General features: G+C 38.7%; 1 protein-coding gene and 1 long non-coding RNA gene across 2 annotated transcripts; one reads left to right on the plus strand and one right to left on the minus strand.

Moving 5' to 3' along the window:
* Positions 1-1939: 1939 nt before the first annotated feature.
* Ms (neuropeptide receptor myosuppressin) lies at positions 1940-15497 on the minus strand. The gene is made up of 3 exons (XM_071783228.1): positions 15041-15497; positions 4647-4850; positions 1940-4263 (listed from the first exon to the last, which is right to left on the minus strand). Exons 2-3 carry the CDS (start codon positions 4840-4842, stop codon positions 4175-4177), a joined length of 285 nt encoding a protein of 94 aa, XP_071639329.1. The 5' UTR covers positions 4843-4850; positions 15041-15497; the 3' UTR covers positions 1940-4174.
* Positions 4859-8966, plus strand: LOC139815945 (uncharacterized). The gene is made up of 5 exons (XR_011732866.1): positions 4859-5974; positions 6205-7442; positions 7527-7808; positions 8628-8765; positions 8948-8966. It is a non-coding gene; the product is annotated as an uncharacterized lncRNA (long non-coding RNA).
* Positions 15498-20125: the final 4628 nt, after the last annotated feature.

The raw sequence follows: 20125 nt of genomic DNA on the forward strand, positions 1-20125 counted from the left end.
ATCAACGCTCAGCCCAAACTCCTAAATCTAGAGAGTCTATAGAAACTGATGAAATTGGGAGCGCATATTCCTTCTTTTCGTATATATAAGCATCCACTAAGGAGGGAGTTTTAGAAATTCAATCTTTAAGGGGGTAAAACGAGGTAAAATGTTTTCACGGATTTCTCAAGCTCTCTTAGGCCCGATGAGATATCGACTTGGTTTTTTTATTTAAAGTAGTTACATACCGTAGCGAAACACGGGTATCAAGCTATATCAATAAATACCTTATACAATTTATATTGTCCGTTGACCGTACTAGCGATAAAGACTACTTTGGATGCAGGACGGTTGACGGGTAGGACGGTGGGAGGGAAAACAAATATTGCCGCGTGGGTAATTGCTGAGACGACGACGGTGGGACATCAATCTCTGGAGTCCGACCGCGCCGTTGCTTAGACGGCTCTTAAATTCGAATGTTCTTTCGGCTACAGTGCTGTATGTGTATACATGTACGGCGGTTCCTCTCTTATTTATTTGATGATGGATATTTGCACCGAATTGGAACGCAGCATCACATTCTGTCTCCACGCTTCTTTTCACTCTTAATATATTTTATCTCTGTCCTTGGCCCGTACACCGAACGTCCTTTTCACGAATTCCTCGGCCTAATACATCTCGTGTCGATTTTCTCACGTCGAGATTTCCGCGCAATTTTCGATCCGCGTCTAGCTCACTTCGCAGTTTACACCGTGTAAGTTTGCTCTCGTAAACTTGAATTTCCGCGTGAGGGAAATATATATTTGAGCTCAGCGAAAGGGAGAGATATTACAGCTGCTTGTTTTCCTTAATACCGGCAACGCGTAAAAATTATATATATTTTTAACCGCTGGTCCAATATAAATCGCGACATTAAATTAAACCACTAAATTAATTCCCGGCTTATTCTTCTTTGGTGAGAAAGAAACGCGTGTTCCTCGAAATACCGCGTATAGCGTTCCCCAAATTGTCGGACAGGGATGTTTGCCGTGTTGTAAGATGTGGTTTGCAGAAAATAAGACCGGTGACGCCTGCACGCGAGACGCGAAAGTTTAAAATATCCGTAATAAAAATGCGGCGACAATATACGGAACGGAGTAAAAAGAAAGGCGCTATGTACGTAAGGTACGCCCTCGGAAAATATTAGCGCGCGTGTTTCTATTAGTATAATAGAAACACGGCAACATTTTCTTGCGCTTTACGAGTCGGGACCGCGCACTTACGTGATGTGCGCGTTAAACGTGTTAGGCGACTAGAGAGAAGAGAAAAAAAAGAAGAGAGGAGGATAACGGAAGCGATTCTCGCTGGCTGGGTACTAAGTAGCAGAGCGACTTATTTCTGTTAAACGTGATCGATCGCAGACAACGTGACACGTGATATCTGCCGTTGCATATATAATATAGCATCTCGCCTACCTCGATTCTCCTCATCGACGCACGATCATCCGCCCTGCCGTTCTCGCACCTTGCTCTCTCGCGGCTCGATTTCCGCAAGACTCGCAATTGTCGCCGGAAATCGAGCTCGCTTGTCAGGAGTCGGTCTCGTTCGTGACTTCCTTATTTCCCTCTTCTTCTTTTTCCTCTCCGAATTCTTCTCGAGCGAATTGTCGCGATGTTCTGCGACGTGAATTACGTCGATAAAAGAATCCGACGTTATTCGAGTTGCACAAAAAGAAAACGTCGTTGCGTATTCATATCGATTCCTTGGAAAACGACATCGCGCGGGTTTACGCAAGCGATCCAGGAGTAGACGATATGCGCGTTGCTCAACCAGACGGTTCTCTCTAATGGAAAACGCTTGCAATCTCGGTCGCTTTGATATTGAAATTTAGGAAGCTGGAAATGTTTTCTACCGCGCACAGATTCATATAACATCGAGAGAAAGAGAGACGAAGGATGGTCATGTAATAAACGACAAAGCATTCTGAGAGAATCACTTTATATGCGTATATATATTTCTCTGTTATATATAATAAATATATTATTACCTCGCAAAATACGTGCATTAGCACGCGTCGCATCGGCCATATATCTTACACAGTTCCGTCCGTTCCGTGAGTGATAATGCATCCATAAACGAGCTGCGAATATGTTCGACGACGTAAGACGTAAGACGTAGAGACGTTGGAAACAATGTGATTTCTTAGGACAGGGACTTCTGGCACGTACGAGACATTTGGGAAATAATTCGGACATAGGTTTGCGATCAATTGATTATACGAAAGTCGCCGGAATCGAATGTGCCGCGCGCACTTTAACGAGTCGGGACAGATATAGGGCGGAGCATACATTTTCGTTAACCTCTGTTTATTATTTAATTCGGAGATTTGTTATTCAGTTGTGCAACAATCGTTCGTACCTTTTTTCGTAATGAATATACAAGCTGCCCCGGCCGTGCCGATAGGCAAACACGTAGCGTTATCAAACACAGAATCGATCTGATAATAAGTCGCTAATAAGGATCCATTTATTGCCATTTACAAAACGTCGTTCATCGCACATGACAAGAATAATTTATCTTAACAGAACCTTTAAACCTCCTGTCGCTGATAATATGGAAATTCGAAAAGTTGCGAATATATAGCAGCAATTTCTTTTCGATATTTTTCTATCAAAAGAAGATTTATTAATCGCTCAAGAATAATTTATTTTAATAGAATTTTTATATATCCAACGTTGATAATATATTCAATGAGATATTAAATAAAAATTCGAAATTCGAAAAGTGTTGCGAATGTACAGCAGTAATTTCTTTTCAATGTTTTCTTATCGAGAAAAAATTAATTTGCATCTTTGTGAAATAACGCCACGAGTCCGCCCCTCTCCAATTCCGGAATATAAGTTCTGCACACATAACACCGAAATATAATCAAGCAAATCTCATTTGGATAAATGGAATTAAATGAAATAGCGAATGCGGGCGCGTATAATATGAATTTGAGTGTATCACTGACATACGCGATCCGGGAATTAATTTGAATAAATTAAATTTACGTTTAATTTAATTGAATCTTGCGTTCAGCCTAATTGTCCGTGTCACTGATAATATGTTACGAGGTGCAAAATGATGGATTTATAAAACAAATGGCGCACGTAGACCTTTCGACACTCTTTACAAGACATTACATGGAGGATCATTATCTCGCAAGCGACGCGAAGATGAGAGTTATTAATTGGAAACAGTAGTCGCGCGAAAATCGATACACGGCACAACGTTCCTACGTTCTTACATTCGTAAAATGGCGATGTTAATCTGGCCTATAATCTAATAGTTAAAGTAGTGCATTAATGATTAATTAATTGATTAATTAATAGACGATTAAATTTGGTACATTCACAGTGTAATACAGTATAGATTGGAATGTGGTGCATCATTGTGATACGCTTTTTAATTGTGGTGACGCAACATATAGAATCAGGAGTATAACTTCAACTTTCAAGGAGCTTTTAATATTTAGCCAGTTTTGACACATTTGCCGTTACTCGCAAAATTATTTAAAACTAACAAAAAGGATAGAATGTCGCAAGATTTTTATTTTTGTAACTATCTAATTTACTCTTTCCGAGCGTTACACGATTATGTTTTTAGTACTCCAGGCGTGTCGGGATATTATCTAAAGTGTTCGGAGGAAGATTATTTTTATATATCATCAAAATTATCTTGTAACGAAATTATCTTGTAACGTGAAATTTTCGTTCCATGAATGGAACGTTGGCCGTTAGTAGGTGCTGCAATATAATGTGCGTTTAATTGCTAATTAAAGTCCCTTTAAACTTCTCGCTTTTGTCGAACAAAGAGAACTAATTGCGCTAACACGCTTAAAATTCATATTTAACCAGATATATACTTACTTTCACGCGAGGGCGCTCGAGGGTAACAATTTAATATCTTGAATGCTGTTTAGATACAGCGCGCGAAAATAAAAATTATTAGATCATTAACAATGTTAACAAGATTAGAGTCGATCGTCTTTCGGCGGGTTCTTTTACGGGTTCTTTCGTTCTTTGTTTTTCTTCCCCTTTTTTTCTTTTACATTTTCGGTAGACGTGCTACGAGTCTTTCGATGACATGGACGATCGAATGGGAACCTAAGAGAACTTAACTCGAATCATTTATCGCTTGCGAAGGGAGAGCGGAGGGGGTGCGATGCCTTGTTCTAACGTCGTTTTCCGAAGCGCAAGAACACGTGGTCAACGTCTTGCCTCTTGACACCACTGTCGTATCGCGGCAAGTTCTCCCGGTATTCTGAAAGCAATTCAAATGCGAGCCATATAATTATCCCTTATCGCCGTAATCAATCCTTCAGTCCGAGGACGTGGAACGTGGGGGATGGCGTATTCAGGCCTATATAGCATTCAAAATGATACACACTGGCTGAGTGTATGAGATCACTCACTTTTCGAGCGGCGATAACATAAATTAATATAGCGGAAAGCAATTGCGGGAAGAGGCACGTGCAAGGAGCGCGTGTTTTCATGCGTTCGTGCGATATTTGCCTTTCATCATTCACTAAATAAATTAAAGAGTCGTTCGCCTCGCCTCCCGGCGGCGCGGCGGCCAGCGGCGGCGGCAGTTTGGCGACAGTTTGGCGATAAAGCGAACTGATTCGATTAGACAGCTGCGGTTACCTCTGTCGTCGACGAAGTCATTCATGTCCCTGACGTCCCATATTCTCGCGATGGCTATACAAATTTTACGCAGTCTGGGCGGAAGCTCGTCGAGAAATCCCGAGTTGCACTGAGCGGGCAACGCGGCGAGAGCTTCGCCGGACAGGACTGCCATGGTCGTCACGGACACGAGGATCATCAGCGTCGAGCTCATCATTTTTTGGGCTGTAAGGAAGAATATATTGCCGGCTTCCTTCAGGTTTGCAAGCAGCAACGAAGTCAAAGGGAACGCGCATCGCAGAGGAAAGAGAATTGCCGAAACAGTAAATATCTAATTGCTGCGACAAATTTTGTTAAGTGCGCTATATGGACAAAACGAATTGTCAAGAAGACTAATTCTTCGCTGAAATCTGCTTCGTTCTGCTTTGCAAATTATTTTGCTCAAATAATAAATTTACTTTATCTCCTTTTTTTCCATTATTATCTCCTTTCATTAATTTTTATACCGACATTCTATCAGCGACAATTATATTGTGATGGGAAAACTGCATTTGCCGCAAATAGACTGTTTACTTCAATAGCAGGTTAACAATAACTTGACATTAACATGTTTCTATAGGCAAATTTATTCAGCAAAATTTCTTTTATCTCGCCAGTGAAACAGATTTTACCGTAACGTCGAACAATTGGTTATCGCGGCGAAATTTGTTCGCTCCCACGTCAAATATACAACAATCTAGCAGCAATATACACAGCAAATATATGTAATTTGGCTGCGATCAAGCTGAATTATTTTCCTCGCCTGTCGTTTAAACTTGGTTTACGTGCGCGACTTGTATAAGTCCACTCTGAATACTATTTGATCGCTGAAACGCAGAAGAAAAGAATTCTATACAAAGAAAACTTGCATTTGAAAGATCGTAAAAATTCAAAGTACAAAAGGCCTATGCAAATGACGCGGACGTTTGAATCATGAATTACGAGCTGCGAATTTCGCTGCTCCATTTCTCGCTTTACAGACGCGTTATACAGAAGCGAGTGTCCGCATACGTTGACCCGCGGATATCGCGCGGCCCGACTTCCTAGGCATACGATTTCCTTGATGCGATAACGATAACAGCCACCTATTGAGAATTAGATGTCACGTTCACGTGTCGACGTTTACGCAATCCGAACGGAAGAGAAATGCCGTAATGGTTCTCGGCGAGTTCCGCGACATATGTATCTTGCGACACGGCGGCGGCGCGCGTGCGAGCGGTCACAATACAAAGAGCGATTAGCCTTAAACTTCAGACGCAGCTGCTGTGTAATACAAACGAACGGAGTCACGTCGACCGATAACGTAACAGGTAATCAGAACGTCTCTGTACATCTGTATATATAAAACACCCTGTAAAATATTCGATCAGACACGGACGGAGTAATCGCGGAAACGTTTATTGTTATTTTTATGTGAGCACCAGTTTTGTGTGTCCAAATAATTTGGACAGCGATACCATTTCTTATTTAAATCAATATAACGTTTAATTGAATTTTTAATTCAGTTTCAGTTTATTAACAAAATTTTCCTTTTTTATAGTAATATCCTCTCTCGCTGTTTCAAGCTGTGTAAAGTGATTTCCGTATACGTCCAAGTCCGAGACACCAATAATATTTTTTTATCTCACGAACATCGTGCCATCTCGCATATGCGCGACTTTAACATGCGCGGTATCAGCGCTGTACCCAGACCATGTATTACAACGCAAATGTAGGGGAGACCGGGGCTAGTTGATATATACGTTCTTTTTTTTTCTAAGTAAAGATCTTAAAGTAACAGTTAGAATTATGATATAATGTGACCAGATTTATAAATATAGCATTTAACATATCACTGATTTATTTTACTTTCGGTTATACAAAACTAAAATATTTTCTATTTGTGAAAATACGCTACTCAACTTGAAATAACTATTTAAAATATTATCGCAACGTTTTTGCAGAAATATCACACTTTTTATGCAGTATTATCTTTTGTCACTTTTACAATAGTTATCAATTTGCTCCATGTACATAACTACATACCAACTATCTCCGGTCTCCTCTATACGAGAGGAATGTTAAAAACGATGAGAGTCGTCCAAGAAAGAAAGTCGGAGAATCGCGTTACACAGAAGGCGATCAGAAAGTGCCTCAGGTAAATAGAACTTATTGATAAGAACACGAGAGAACCTTACAAACGAATTCGAGGAGAGGGAAAAATCGTATTACGCCCCGTGCTCGGACTTTCCGATAGCCTTTACTTTGTTTGAATGGATAATGTCGACCGGGATCAGGTCGGAGCAAAAATTTCTATCGTGGAAAAAGAGCGAATAAATTTGATATTCTCTCGCCTTTGTAAGAGGGAAAAGAACCGTGTCGTTCGAAAACGCGTTTTTCTGTTAAAAAATGTTATATATTAAAATTTTATAAGGTTCTACCAAAGTGACTCCCGAAAAAACTTTTTTTTGGTATTAGTTTCTCGCGTAAAAGAGGGTCTTGAAAGGGGTTCGTTGACGCAAAAATAAATGGCTTTTTGTATCTGTTTTTGAGCGAAGAAAATAATAAGAAACGTTTAATTATCAGTTAATTAATAAGAAACTTGAGATACATTTCAGAAGATATATTCCGAGGTCATATCTAGGTTATTCTCGAATAATATCCTTCAGGATATCTCCTTGCCTTGTGATCAGCCGCACTTAATGAGCAGACAATTAATCTTCCTAAATGAACTGGCTATACACGTGCGGGTCAATCTCAGCTACATCCCGAGATTCCTTATAATATATGTGTCATGATGTAAGTGTACGCCGAGCATATCGTCGGAATAATATTTTGCTATGCGGTGCGACGACCATGAACTGTGTATATATACAATTGTAGTACACGGATGCACGGATCGGAGCGAATAGGCAACCTGTTGCTGATTCGCCGACAGTTCGCTCACAGTTGATGAACCCGGTAATCGTGTTTTGTGTATGCGGAGCGGAGTATCGCATACCGAGAGACAGGTAGGATATACGTAGACACATGTCACGACGCCGGAAGTGGAGCTCGATTAAATAAACCACGCCGCCCCAAGTCTCGAGAGAAGAGGAAGAAGAAAATACATGTCTACCAGGAAATCCTCCTTTAACAAAGGCACCTTGATGTACGAGCTTTCAGGTAAGACTTTAAAATTTTTACAAGCGTTCGTCTTCTGGATAGATCTTTCAAAATAATCGCTTAAGAGGGACGAAGCAAAAATGAGATCGAAATATCAAACTCTTGTTATCTTTTTTTTTTTAAGTAAATTCTTTTTTGCATGTTTTAAATTTTGTAAAATAATTTATGTACATGTCTAACAATATAATTGTCTTAAAAAAAGTGGTTGAATGTATAACCCTTGCGCGGATTAGAACAGACAATGCCTTTGTGACCGCGCAAATTATATCCTGACTTATCCTTATGTCTACAAAATCCTATGTCAAAAATAAAGAAGGAAGAGTAAGTGGAAGGGTCAGGCGAGATTAACGATAAAATTGCACACGCACATAAAATAACGGAAAAAGTCTCTCTTAAGGAGAGTCACGTAAAAAAATAGTTCTAAAAATTCAGATATTTTTTTAGGAATAGATAAAGACAATGGAGAAAATTAAATTTAGCAAAGAAGTCTTTGTGTCTGGTTGTCAATGTATCGCACGTTGTCTTAGTCTCAATCGGGATTTCAATTTAATTTAATTTAATTCTCAACAGCTCGAACATTTTGATAGAATATCGAAATTAAAACGCGAAGATTTAGAGAGACGATTATAGCATTGTTTGCGTTCGCTTATCACCAACTGCGAACGCACGTATGTAAATATTGGCGATGCAACGAATAGGTAATACGACTGAATGCTAAAAACGTGCGTTTTCATATTCCGCTGTATCCGATATACATATGTCTCTCGATATGTATACAATTATTGCCTACGCTATGCGTACGTGACCTATGCATTTTAGGCTTAACACAGCTGCAGAGTCACCAGAAAAAACCCCACGCATGGCAACAATAAAAAAAATAACAATACGCGGATAAGAATAGATCGAGAAGAATATTACGACGCATCGGAGAAACTCAAAGAAAGATAATGACCGAAGGTAATTATAAAACTTTCGATTTCGTCGTGTTCTTAAATGTTCTTAAGAGCGATTAGAGAAGGATGAACCAAGATAATGCCGCAATAAACTCTGATTGCTCTTTTTCCACGGCAGAAGAGAAACGCTATTATTATTAATGCGAGATTATAAATTCAAAATTATAAGCGAAAAATATCTTACAGTGTGCGATGTGTGTGCGAGAATTTTATTATATTATTGTACATAAATATCTAAAAAATATAAGAAGACCTTTGCGTTTGCCTATATTATATCATAAAGCAAAAACACACAAGGTATGTGAAATTTTTAATAAGACAAATAATAACAAGGGCTTATTGACATCACTTGAAGAAGCTGCGGACTGGGAAAATCAAAGGATACGAATACGAAGACATAAATATATGTATACGAACAGAATATACATATCGTATATGTTGTGGCCTGAAATCCTCCCTGAATCATTAATGCGCGAGTTACGTAATGCATACGCATAAGTATATGTGTACGTTGAAAGTGACGACTGTGTTCGAAGTCTCTGTGTCTCTCTGATATCACCAGAATAATACATATCACGCGAACCTTCGCGTAGCTATCTTTGAAGGTGCGATGAAATATTAATATCGTGGAAACGAGCAGAGATGACGAGACATTCTTTCGTCACCGCGAGCAATCACCACAGATACGCAATCTGAAAGGATAAAAAATTTAAAATACCCTCCCTCGTCCTTTCTCTTTCCTGAAAAACTGACTTTTCTCGTAATTAAGAAAAGAATAAGAAAAAGATTACGGGTTTAATTTAATAAAATAATTAAGCTTATCCAAACCCGAAGTGACTGTCGATAGATCTAATCAAGGAGCAATTATATAGAGATCGACTGTTGACAATATTTTCAAAACGTTTTTGTATTAATAATTGCACATAATCTCAATATATTCGAATGTATATTAAAAAGTGTGTGTGTGTGTGTGTGTGAGAGAGAGAGAAAGAGAGAAAGAGAGATTAAAGAAACCTCTCTCCAACGAAAGTTGATCTCAGAGTCATTATTTCAATTTTCTTGAAATTCTTAATTCTTCCTTTAATTGATAATCTCCTCTCGATCTTGAAGGCATTAAGCTTTAATAACTCTGGATCGTAAAATGATAATTGAATTTTCAACACTTTATTCCGGATTGACTGTTAAATACCTATATATGTTCGCTGTATCGGAATTCCTGATTTAAGTATCGTTGCGCGCTGCCCCAATATTTTCTGACTCGACTGTCGATTTAATACCTGCAGTATTGTAATCCTTCCTCCCAATCTCTCTGCCTTTCTCTTTTTTTTCTCTCTTTTTTTATTTATCTACTATCGCCCCGTATCTCTGTTATCATTATCCATAGATTCTTGTAAGGTGCGTGTAATATTATTTTTGATATTTTTCTCATTAGAGAGATGTCGAAAAATAATTTTAGTCGCAGAAGCAACGGATAGGATTAATAAACTATGTTGAAAAAGGTCGCCGATATCACAATTTTATTAAAACTTCCGACGAAAGTCAGTTTATCTCATGAACCTACATATTTCGTAAATTTCGCTTTATAGGGTATCCTATACGAGCGTGGCAATTGTATTACGTCACATTTGCTAGCTTAAATGTCACTTGTTTCCATTACGTCAAGCACTACCCACGCAATTTCAATAAGTCTGGCAATTTCGGCGAATAGAAAGAGAGAAACGTCGGACACGAAATTCGTCTTGTAGCAATACGTCACTTACGTGGACGTAAACGCGCGCGGAAAACCCGGTTCTCTTCATTTGACATTCCGAGGTGTCACCTTCCGAGATAGCTGACGCCAGTATGCATTTCTAATGATAAAACTTTTCGTCTAGTGCGAGATACCGTTTGCGTTTATTATACTTTAAAAAGCACGGCTTTTAATAAATTGGGCGCTCTCTATCACCACGTCACGCACGTTGTAAGAGCCCATCAGGACAGAGGAGAGTAACGGCGATAGATGAGAGAGAGCAATGCTCTCTGTGACACAATTGTCTCTTCAAATACTTTTTAAGCAAATACAATTTACCAGCGAGTGTTGAAGAAAGCTTTTAATGTGTCTAGCAAGAAGAAATGTGGCATTAACGAGCCCCGTGTGTCCTTATTCGTTGAGATTTCAATGAGATTATCAATTTAACGTGATATTTTAACTATCCAAAATCCTTCTTTATTGTGAATTGTTTTAATTACTTTTTCTTCTTTTAATAAAAAAAACAAGTTACTGAGCTTCTCAATGAGTAGCTGGCAGAAATTTTTACGGTTGTCAACAGAGCAGAAATTATCTTAGCGCGAACGTTGTTACGTCGTTTGTAAGATAAAGTCAAACAGGCAACGAAACATCACCGATCGATCTTATCGTTTCGCGATTCGAGCATTCAGCCTATCCGAAACTCTCGCGTTGTTCCAGGATAAGATCGAGCGGAATGGCGGCAGCGAAACAGTCGTGCTCGTTAGAACTAGCGCGATTTAACGCGGTACACGAGGAGTTTGCGTCATTCGGCGCACGGAAGATGTCCATGGACGGTATGAATGTTGATACGGCGCGGAATTACGCAGAGTTTGTACCTTCCCCCCTTCCCCTCCCCTTCCCTGCGCTGTATTACAATCGCGATTAAACTTGCGAAAGCTGCATATGATATTAGAGACACCAAAGCACGCGCGTCGTGCACGATGACTCGCGCAACCCCCCGGGCTAAAAGAGATTAGTGCACTCGGCGTTCGCCTCCGGGAAAGTTAGAGCGTTACAAATTTCGTAACTTTAAAACAAGACCCTCTCTCTGCCCCCCCCCAGCCCTCCTGCCCTTCAACCATTCACATGCGCGATATCAGTCGCGAGTTTCTCGCGGTTTCGAAATATTATAAGAGAATCTCGGTATAATATATAATAAGGTCGCTCCGGGAGGATTTATCCCCGTCGCGCTGTTCTTAAGCTGTCCGGTAAGGAGAGAGGGCGATTCTCAATATTTACTTCGATGAGAATGAAATTTCCGTTCTCCGAGCCTGAAGTTTAAAGACTCGCTCTTTATGAAATATTGTTCGAAACTCCGCGTAATATACGGTCAAGATATATCGCGCAATCGAGCGATTAAGTTTCGTGGGTGAGAAAATGGCACAATATTGTCTGTGATAGAAAATAGGAAAAGGGTATATATACTTTTGAGAGAAATCGTATTTGCGAGATACGTTTCTCTGATCAGTTCTACGATGCGCGGAAATATAGCGAAATCCTTGAGAAGATTAATTCGCATCTTTTCACGCAAAGAACAAAAAAAGTATGTATAGAGTGATTTAAAAAGTTACTGCCAAACTTAAGGAGCGTGTAGAGAAGTCAAAATAGAACAACTTTCGATTAGGAACCTATGTTCTCCAAAGTACCGAGTCAGAACAGGCCTTTGAGTGTATGGAACTCGGATATAATATACCAATAATGAAATAATTGTAATTTATTGCTACTCTTACACTAGCTTTATTTTGTTTTTATTAAGGTTTTGTTAAGGATTACACTAGCACAAACTGAATTTACAAAAGGTGTTCGAATTGGCAACCTCCACATTCAATGCAAGCATGTTGCATCGTCAAACAAATTCTGGCGCACTCTCTCAAATATCCCTCTCAAATAAACCTTAATAAAAAACAAAATAAAGCTAGTGGAAGAGTAGCAAATTACGATTATTGGTATATTATCCGTTCCATAATACATTCAAAGGCCTGTACTGACTCAGGATTAACTTTGGAGAACATAGATTCCTAATCAAAAGTTGTTCTATTTTGACCTCTCTATACGCTCCTTAAGTTTGGCAGTAACTTTTTGAATCATATATGTATATATAGAGTTGTATATATAGGGTTGCATCGTAAAGCTGTCTTAAAACAACAGCTAATTTACGATTTTTCCTTTTTACCCATTTTATCATTTTCATCCTTGCGATTCCAATTAACGCGCCGCAGGGAGATAAATCTAAAGAGTGAAAAGAAAAGATAACCCAAGAAAATCGCGCACATAATTAATTAAGGGCTTGCGTTAATTGAATGCTAATGAGGACGATATTTGTAACTGCCACGTGTTACGTCTCGTTTACACGAACCGAGCATATAAATTATCGTGCGAGATCGTAATGTAGCGTAATATAGGGAGAATGATTAAAACAATCCCGGTATACGATTCGTAATCCGACTGTTATGTTCATTCCGTGCGTATTGTAGAACATTTCATCGTTTCATCGGACAATCAAACGCAAATTGAGAAACAAAAATCCGGTTTTTCATAATTGACCGTATAGTACTTCCCTACCTTGTATAACGAATGCCAAAGTATCGTGGTATAGTTGCTGGATTTATAAAACAGATTTATAGATGCATAAAGTATAAATTCACGTTAATTTACAAATATTTTGGATCCTCATCAAAGCATTAATTATTTACGCGTTGAAGTGCGAAGCAATTTTGAGCGCATTTATCACGACGGTATCGAGAGACGGCGCACCCAACAGCGGTTTATCTCATTTCTCAAGATATCAATTTCCAAGTTCGACATTTTAAAAGTAGACAAGCTCTCCGCGTCGCTAAATAAAAAAATTGTCAAATAAAAATTGAAACGCTCACGCGCTCGATCAATTTTATCGTAACACCTTATTTGAATATGAACTTAAAATATCAAACTTAGAAATGGATCTTCTGAAAGATTAGGTGTAGCTTTTCGCGTCATCGGTATACGATGAGAGTATTATGTATAAGAGTCTCAGAATTACCATCAAATTCAACGTACAGCGTTTCCTATTTACAATTTAAAATAAAATTTTCTTTATATAATGAGAACAGTAGAGAGATCACGCTTTATATCACAACTTTTTGATCTTCAGCATTTTGTTTCGCGATAATTAAATTTTTAATTAAAAGTTCGGTTACAGTCCACTTCATGTTGAGCGCCAAATGTCTCAACACTTGTTTCTCTCGCATTTAATTCTTGGAAAAGCTCGTAATTCAAGATTATGGCTCTAAAACATCTTCTCTATACCAACGACAATCAGCTCGGACTTTTTGGCGAGATATTATTTCTTATACTTTCCCTCAATTCTGGAACATTCTATGTGTAATATAAAATATGACTATTTAATAATGATACAAACATTATAAACAAAACAGAAACTTTATAAACATTATAAACGGAGAATCCGATTTGTATGCAGATAATGCAATGTACACGTAAAATTGTGTCTACATCAAACATGTTTGATCTGTATATAAAATAGTTTTTATCAGATCATGTCCGCCCACGCATCCTTCTACTCGTGAAATAAATTCATTGCCAATCGACAAGAACTTCGAAAAAAAAATGTCAAAGAAAAATATGATCTTAAAATAAATAAGAAGCACAGTCAATTGATACCATAATACCATTTTAGGTTCCATTTCACAAATAATAATTACCCGTATATTGGTTTCAAGGTTTAGAATTTGATAAAAAAATTATATTTATATTTATATTTGTATTAGCAAAGAAATATTTATATTTGTACTAGCAAAGTATTTTACCTTTACTTCTCATCACATATGTGCCAATAAAAAATACAGATAAACTGCTATGTAAACTGTGATTGAGTGCAACCTTTACAAAAAAAAAAGAAAAAACCGTTGAAACGAATTACTATGTCGATTGCCTATGTCGAAAGCCGCTTTAGCATTTCAATCCCTAATGAAATTATATTCTTCGTGAGGGGGTGTACAAGGGTTATTCCTGGAAGAGAGTAGGTGGTGATATATCCGATCCCTAAAATTAGGCAAACACGAAAATTTTTTTTATATATCAAATAATTTAATTGAACAGTTGCGAAGTCGTTAAGTATCCATCTTTTAGAATATTGAAAAGTAAAATAGAGATGTCACTCAAAGAGCTTTTCCATAACATATTTTATATATTTTCGTATAAACCGACTTCTTCGGGCGTGAATTTTTCGAACATGACAGTATAAATCCTTAAGCACCGATGCGTATTTTTTTATATATTAATTATATATAACTTTATATAATTATATATTAACAGATCTACGTTAATAATCGACGTATCATCAGATTCGCGAATTCAAAAAAGATTCTGCAAGAGATATTACTGATGATACCCTGCATCGGTGCTCGAAGACGGGAATCCGATCATTACGAGATAAACATAATTTGCCTTTTTTAAATCTTTCTTTGCGAACAAGTTAAAATTAGATTGAAACGTTCAAATGGGACGGTACCAACCTGGCGAAAGCGCAAAGGTAGCAAAGAAGGTAGTCGCCGAGAGATGGTCAGCGTCGCGAAAGCGGAGGACCCTTACGGCTTCGTCGCGCTCGTTCCCCTCTTTATCGCACCTTATCTGCACCGGCAGGCTGCGAGCCGGTGTCGGTCTAAGCGGGACCGCGAGTCTGCACGGGGGATGAGTTACCCCCCCGATGTTCCGCGATTGACCCCCAAAGGCTCTGACTCGGCGGCTCGGACAGACGTCCGTGCGGAACGGCAACGGGACGGTGCGGGAATCGCGCTATGGATGAAGTGGACGACAAGAAGATGCAGAGATCGCCGTCGACGTGTCGCGGACGTGGATGTGGATGACGGCTCGACGAAGAAGGACAAAGGGTCGTGCGAGGGCGAACGCCGCGTGAGGTGACCGAGGCGAGAAGCTCGGGCGAGAACCGTGTGACAGTGGCGAGAACAGCCGGAGATCAGCCCTTAAATACGCGCCGTTCCAACTGCCATGCGCGTTTCATGGGGCGCCAGAGAAATCATACGTCGACGCGTAACTTACCCTCCCTCGCGCTATCCCTCTCCCTCCCCCTAACGCACCCTGAGCGGGAGGACGAGGTGCGACGCACATTTTCTCATTCAATACGCGCGGAATAAAAATTTCATAGTATTCTGACAGGAGGCACTTACATAAGACTTATGACGTCCGACGTCGCGAGGAGACGTCCCGAGTCCCGATCGTGGTCGAACTTGTTGCTTTCGCGGGAGGGACGCGAGACGACGCGCATGCAAATTGGATGAGGAGTTTTCTGAGAAATACCGCGAGGCAATTCGATCTTTCTGCGATAAAATGACGTAATAATAATGATAAAAAACAAACAGTGTCAAATGATATCCTATAAATCATAAATAAGACAAGCCACATATTGAAATTATATATATTTGTGATATATTAATTAATTATCATATATTAAATTAATTGTGCACATTTATTAATTAGAGTTACGTGAAGGATAATCTTTTATAGTTTATGTCGTATTTACAGTTTTAACATGTTCTCACCATATTTTTCGTTATAATTTTTAATTCGTCTTCCTAACTGACAATTTCGAAGTCAGGAAACAAAGAAAAAGTTTTTAATTAATTCGGATGGAAAGTGCGATATATACAAACATGTTCAATCTTATTTTCGTCTTCATGCGACGTGTCATTTGTCATTATCGTTTATCGTAAAACTTACATCATTATCAAGATCTTATGCTGATGATATGCGTCGTTTTACTCGTCCATAAATTTAGGTAAAATGTGTAGCAAATGTATGTAAATAATAAATAATGTCCAATTTATGTGTAGTAAATAGTATGCAATTTATGCGATCACATACGTGAAACTACCTCGCGTATACCTATAATATTTACGATGTCGGAAATTTTTCTTGGAATAATCTTTCACGTGTCTGCTCGTATATTATTAAGCTTATAACAGAAAGATCATGTATATGTTTTTGTATAAGTTTCTCTCTGTCAAAAGATTTCAGTAGGTTTTAAAAGCTTTAGCAATAAGCGGGTTTATTTCAAGGAAATTAATATTTCATTCTGCATTTAGTTAATTGCCTAAGACTCGATCTGTTTTCTACAATTTTGTTTCTCGTCGCGGCATTCCTCGCAATTCAAATGTTTATCGATAATATTATTGCATTGACACGGTTCCAATCCTTAGACTTGGATTTTACTGGAGTTCGATGAAGCATTATGAGGCATCAGGTGCGATACGAAGCGACGCGATTAGCAATTTTTCATCAAGCTATAGGCAATAGAGTCGACTAGGATACTTCCCACGTATTCTCGGAATTTCCCTTTAACCGATTTATATCCATAATCGTAAAGCTTTTATTTCAAATTTATTGACGTTGACGCGAAAGAGGTCACGTTAATGTAAACCTATAGAAATAAAGAATCATCCTTTTAAGGATTTTTATTGGAATTAATTCGTAATTATCCCAGAGTAAACAAAATGATAGCAGTCAGCAGATTGATAACAGATTTGTCAGCAGACTGACAACAACTGCGTTCGTATTCAACTTATGTTCTGTCAGCAGAGTCTGCTAACGTAATCACACAGGAGATTGGCAACAGAAATCGCGCAGACAGCGCCTACTGACAGGCAATACAAACAGATTGGTGACCGAAATCGTGCAGAGCCTGAACGGAGCAGGATCTGCTCGATTTCTGCCACCAATCTGCTATCTGGTTATATACTTATACTTCTGTTGGCGTCCTGCCGACATCGAACTTCGCATCTCGTTCTCGATGATTACAATATATAATCATATATGCTCATATATGGCCATATAATATTGCTTAAGATTATATTTTCCATTTCTTATATGATCATATATCATCATATATCTACTAATATAAACTAATACGAACTAATATGAACAAATAAAAGGTTTTTTTCCTCGGGAAGTAATCATCTTCGACACGAGATGCTCGCGTAATTGCGATCGGTCAATATAATAATTTCATTGCATAAATACAAGATTGGTTTATGACAATAGATATTTACGTAATACGAATAAAAAAATATACGCGCAAAAAATAAGACAGTAAAAATGAGATCAGTAAAAAGCTGTTGCTGTAGTAATACTTATAATAAAAACAAGGTAATCAAAGCACAAGATTGAAAGATTATAAGATAACAACGCGGGAAATGGAATAAAAAGAATCCTTCTTTCGAGGATTTCTATATGAATTAATTCGCGATGCAAATAATAATTTCATGGTATAAATACAAGATTGATTTGTAACTCAGATATTTACGGAGCACGAATGAAAAATGTACGCCCGAAAGATGAGAGATCAGCAAAGCTGTTGCTGTAATACCTATAATAAAAATAAGATAATCAAAGTACAAAATCGAAAGATATTGTAAAATAACAACGTGGTGAATAGAACAAGAAAAATAGACAGATCGTGAAACAGAACGTAAAAGATAAAATGTAAGCAGGACCTAAATAAGAACATATACGTACAAATAAGAATTTGCGCCACATAATTTTGCCCACTTTTCACGAGATAAGTCCACAGATATTTTTCGGTTTACATAAACGGAAGAGAATCTCGATCACGTCAAATTTTCTCTATGTATATCACGAAAATGTCTAGCACGATATTCGTTCGCATTCCACCGCGGCGGAAAGGGTGCAACTTGCGGCAACTTCCGAATACAATAGCTAAGCGATGTGTGCATTGGCATTCGTCCCTTGTCGACCACGTACAGAAAACCGCGTCGCAATTCGATTTCACGGAAGATCGAGTTCCATCGACTCCACCATGCGCGGGGACGCCCGTGACACCTCCGCCCGCGTCCCGCGTGAACTCATTTTGCAGCATGCACTTTATGAGATTTACATTTTCGTCACTTACGTGACGCTTATATATCGGCTGCCGCTCTACGTATAATGCAATTTGTAATGTCCTTCTCTTTCCCCTGTCCTTTCCATTTCCTCCTTTGTCAACCGGAGCGAAAGAAATTCGCTTACTTATCGCTTGTCGTAATAACGTAACACGGATCGCGCATCATTCAAACAAATGAACCGACCTCGTATACAGTCGATCAGTCAAATAACGTGAAAGCGTCTTATAAGATGCGTGCGTCTTTTCCCCACGTTGCCGGTATTCGCATCCCGAGCGTATAAGTAAATTCACATCGCGACATCTTCTACGTCCGCGAAATTGTGCTTTTTGCGTGTATCCAAGGAGAAATATCTAGCGCGTGGCGAAACGCGAAGGAATCAAAGGGAAAAATTGGAGCGGCGTTTGCGAAACGTTTCATTCGTATACGCCGGGGATGCTGCCCCTGGGACTGAAAAACTGCACGAACGTTTCTTCTTCTCGCGTCGCGTCGAGGCGCGAGAATATTGCGTCTCGAAACACGAAACATGGAACATGGAACACAGACCATGCCGTCATTTGTATATCATTTGCACACAATATGCAACGTGTAGTTCATATGTGCATACGCCTATTGTGTGAAGAAGATCAACGAATATTCTCCTTCGTCAGAGCCAACTTGCGGCGATGTTTATATAACACACAGTCGCTTGAATAACATAGCCTCGCAAAAAGTAACCTCCTTTTTTTCCGAATTGGAAACAGAAACGAGGAGGAGAATAATTTTTTACACCTTCACGCAAACTTAACACACGCTGTGACTGTAATTTCAGTCATCGAAGTACTCCACCGTGACTTGTGGACTTTACTTGTAATTATAACTCGATTATTCGAGTGTTAGAGATTATAACGATTGTGTGCGTCAATTAGGCGCACGAGTTTGCATATTATTAGTACAAACGTAATTGCACTCTAAGGATAAAGAAAATCGTAACGCGCACGTCTCGAGTTTGCACTGATTTTTGTCTGCTATACGTAAATAGCATCGTGGATACATCGTAAATATATCGCGGTATTTCGACGATTCGCGTGTTAAAGGTTAAAGCTGCGTGAATAATTTTATTCGTTAGAGACGAGTTTGATATTACTGCCACCGGCGAAGGAAGAGAGTCGCAGTTCGTTTCAAGTTTGCGCTAAGATATTTACGACGACGTATTATTTGGCCTAGACACCCCCTACTCGAGTGTCAACTCTCTTTTCTTTTGCTTAAATATTTAATCACCACTTTCTTATTTAATCACCACTTAAGGGCCACTTCGACCAAGCTCTGATTAACTTGATCGTTGATTAGTCCATTGGAAATGACCTATCGCATTTGCCAATCTGCTTAATGAGAAAATGTGATTGGTCATTTCCAATGGACTAATCAACGATTAAGTTAATCGGAGTTTAGTCAAAATGGCCCTTAGTCTGTTTAATATGCAGCTAGTTTGTTCAAGGATAACGATAAGTCAGCCTTATCCCTAACTATATCGAATAAGCTATTTTACGTACATTGTATTATATCCTAGAATATGCTATCTATGAAATTTCTAAATTTTTAAAGAATTTCAAATAGCTATCAAAGAGATGTTCCTGCTTATGTTGATTGTCATGAAACCGTAGAGATAAGCTATGATGTTGCAAATATTTTCCACTCTTCTTTTGT

Source organism: Temnothorax longispinosus, chromosome 7 (assembly GCF_030848805.1).
Source record: "Temnothorax longispinosus isolate EJ_2023e chromosome 7, Tlon_JGU_v1, whole genome shotgun sequence".
Taxonomy (NCBI): domain Eukaryota; kingdom Metazoa; phylum Arthropoda; class Insecta; order Hymenoptera; family Formicidae; genus Temnothorax; species Temnothorax longispinosus.

Bases quoted from the DNA above. Each gene is read 5' to 3' on its own strand.
- Ms (XM_071783228.1), bottom strand. From the start codon at position 4,842: ATGATGAGCTCGACGCTGATGATCCTCGTGTCCGTGACGACCATGGCA. The intron at 4,264-4,646 runs GTAACCGCAGCT...AATTGCTTTCAG, and splicing joins TGACTTCGTCGACGACAGAG to AATACCGGGAGAACTTGCCG.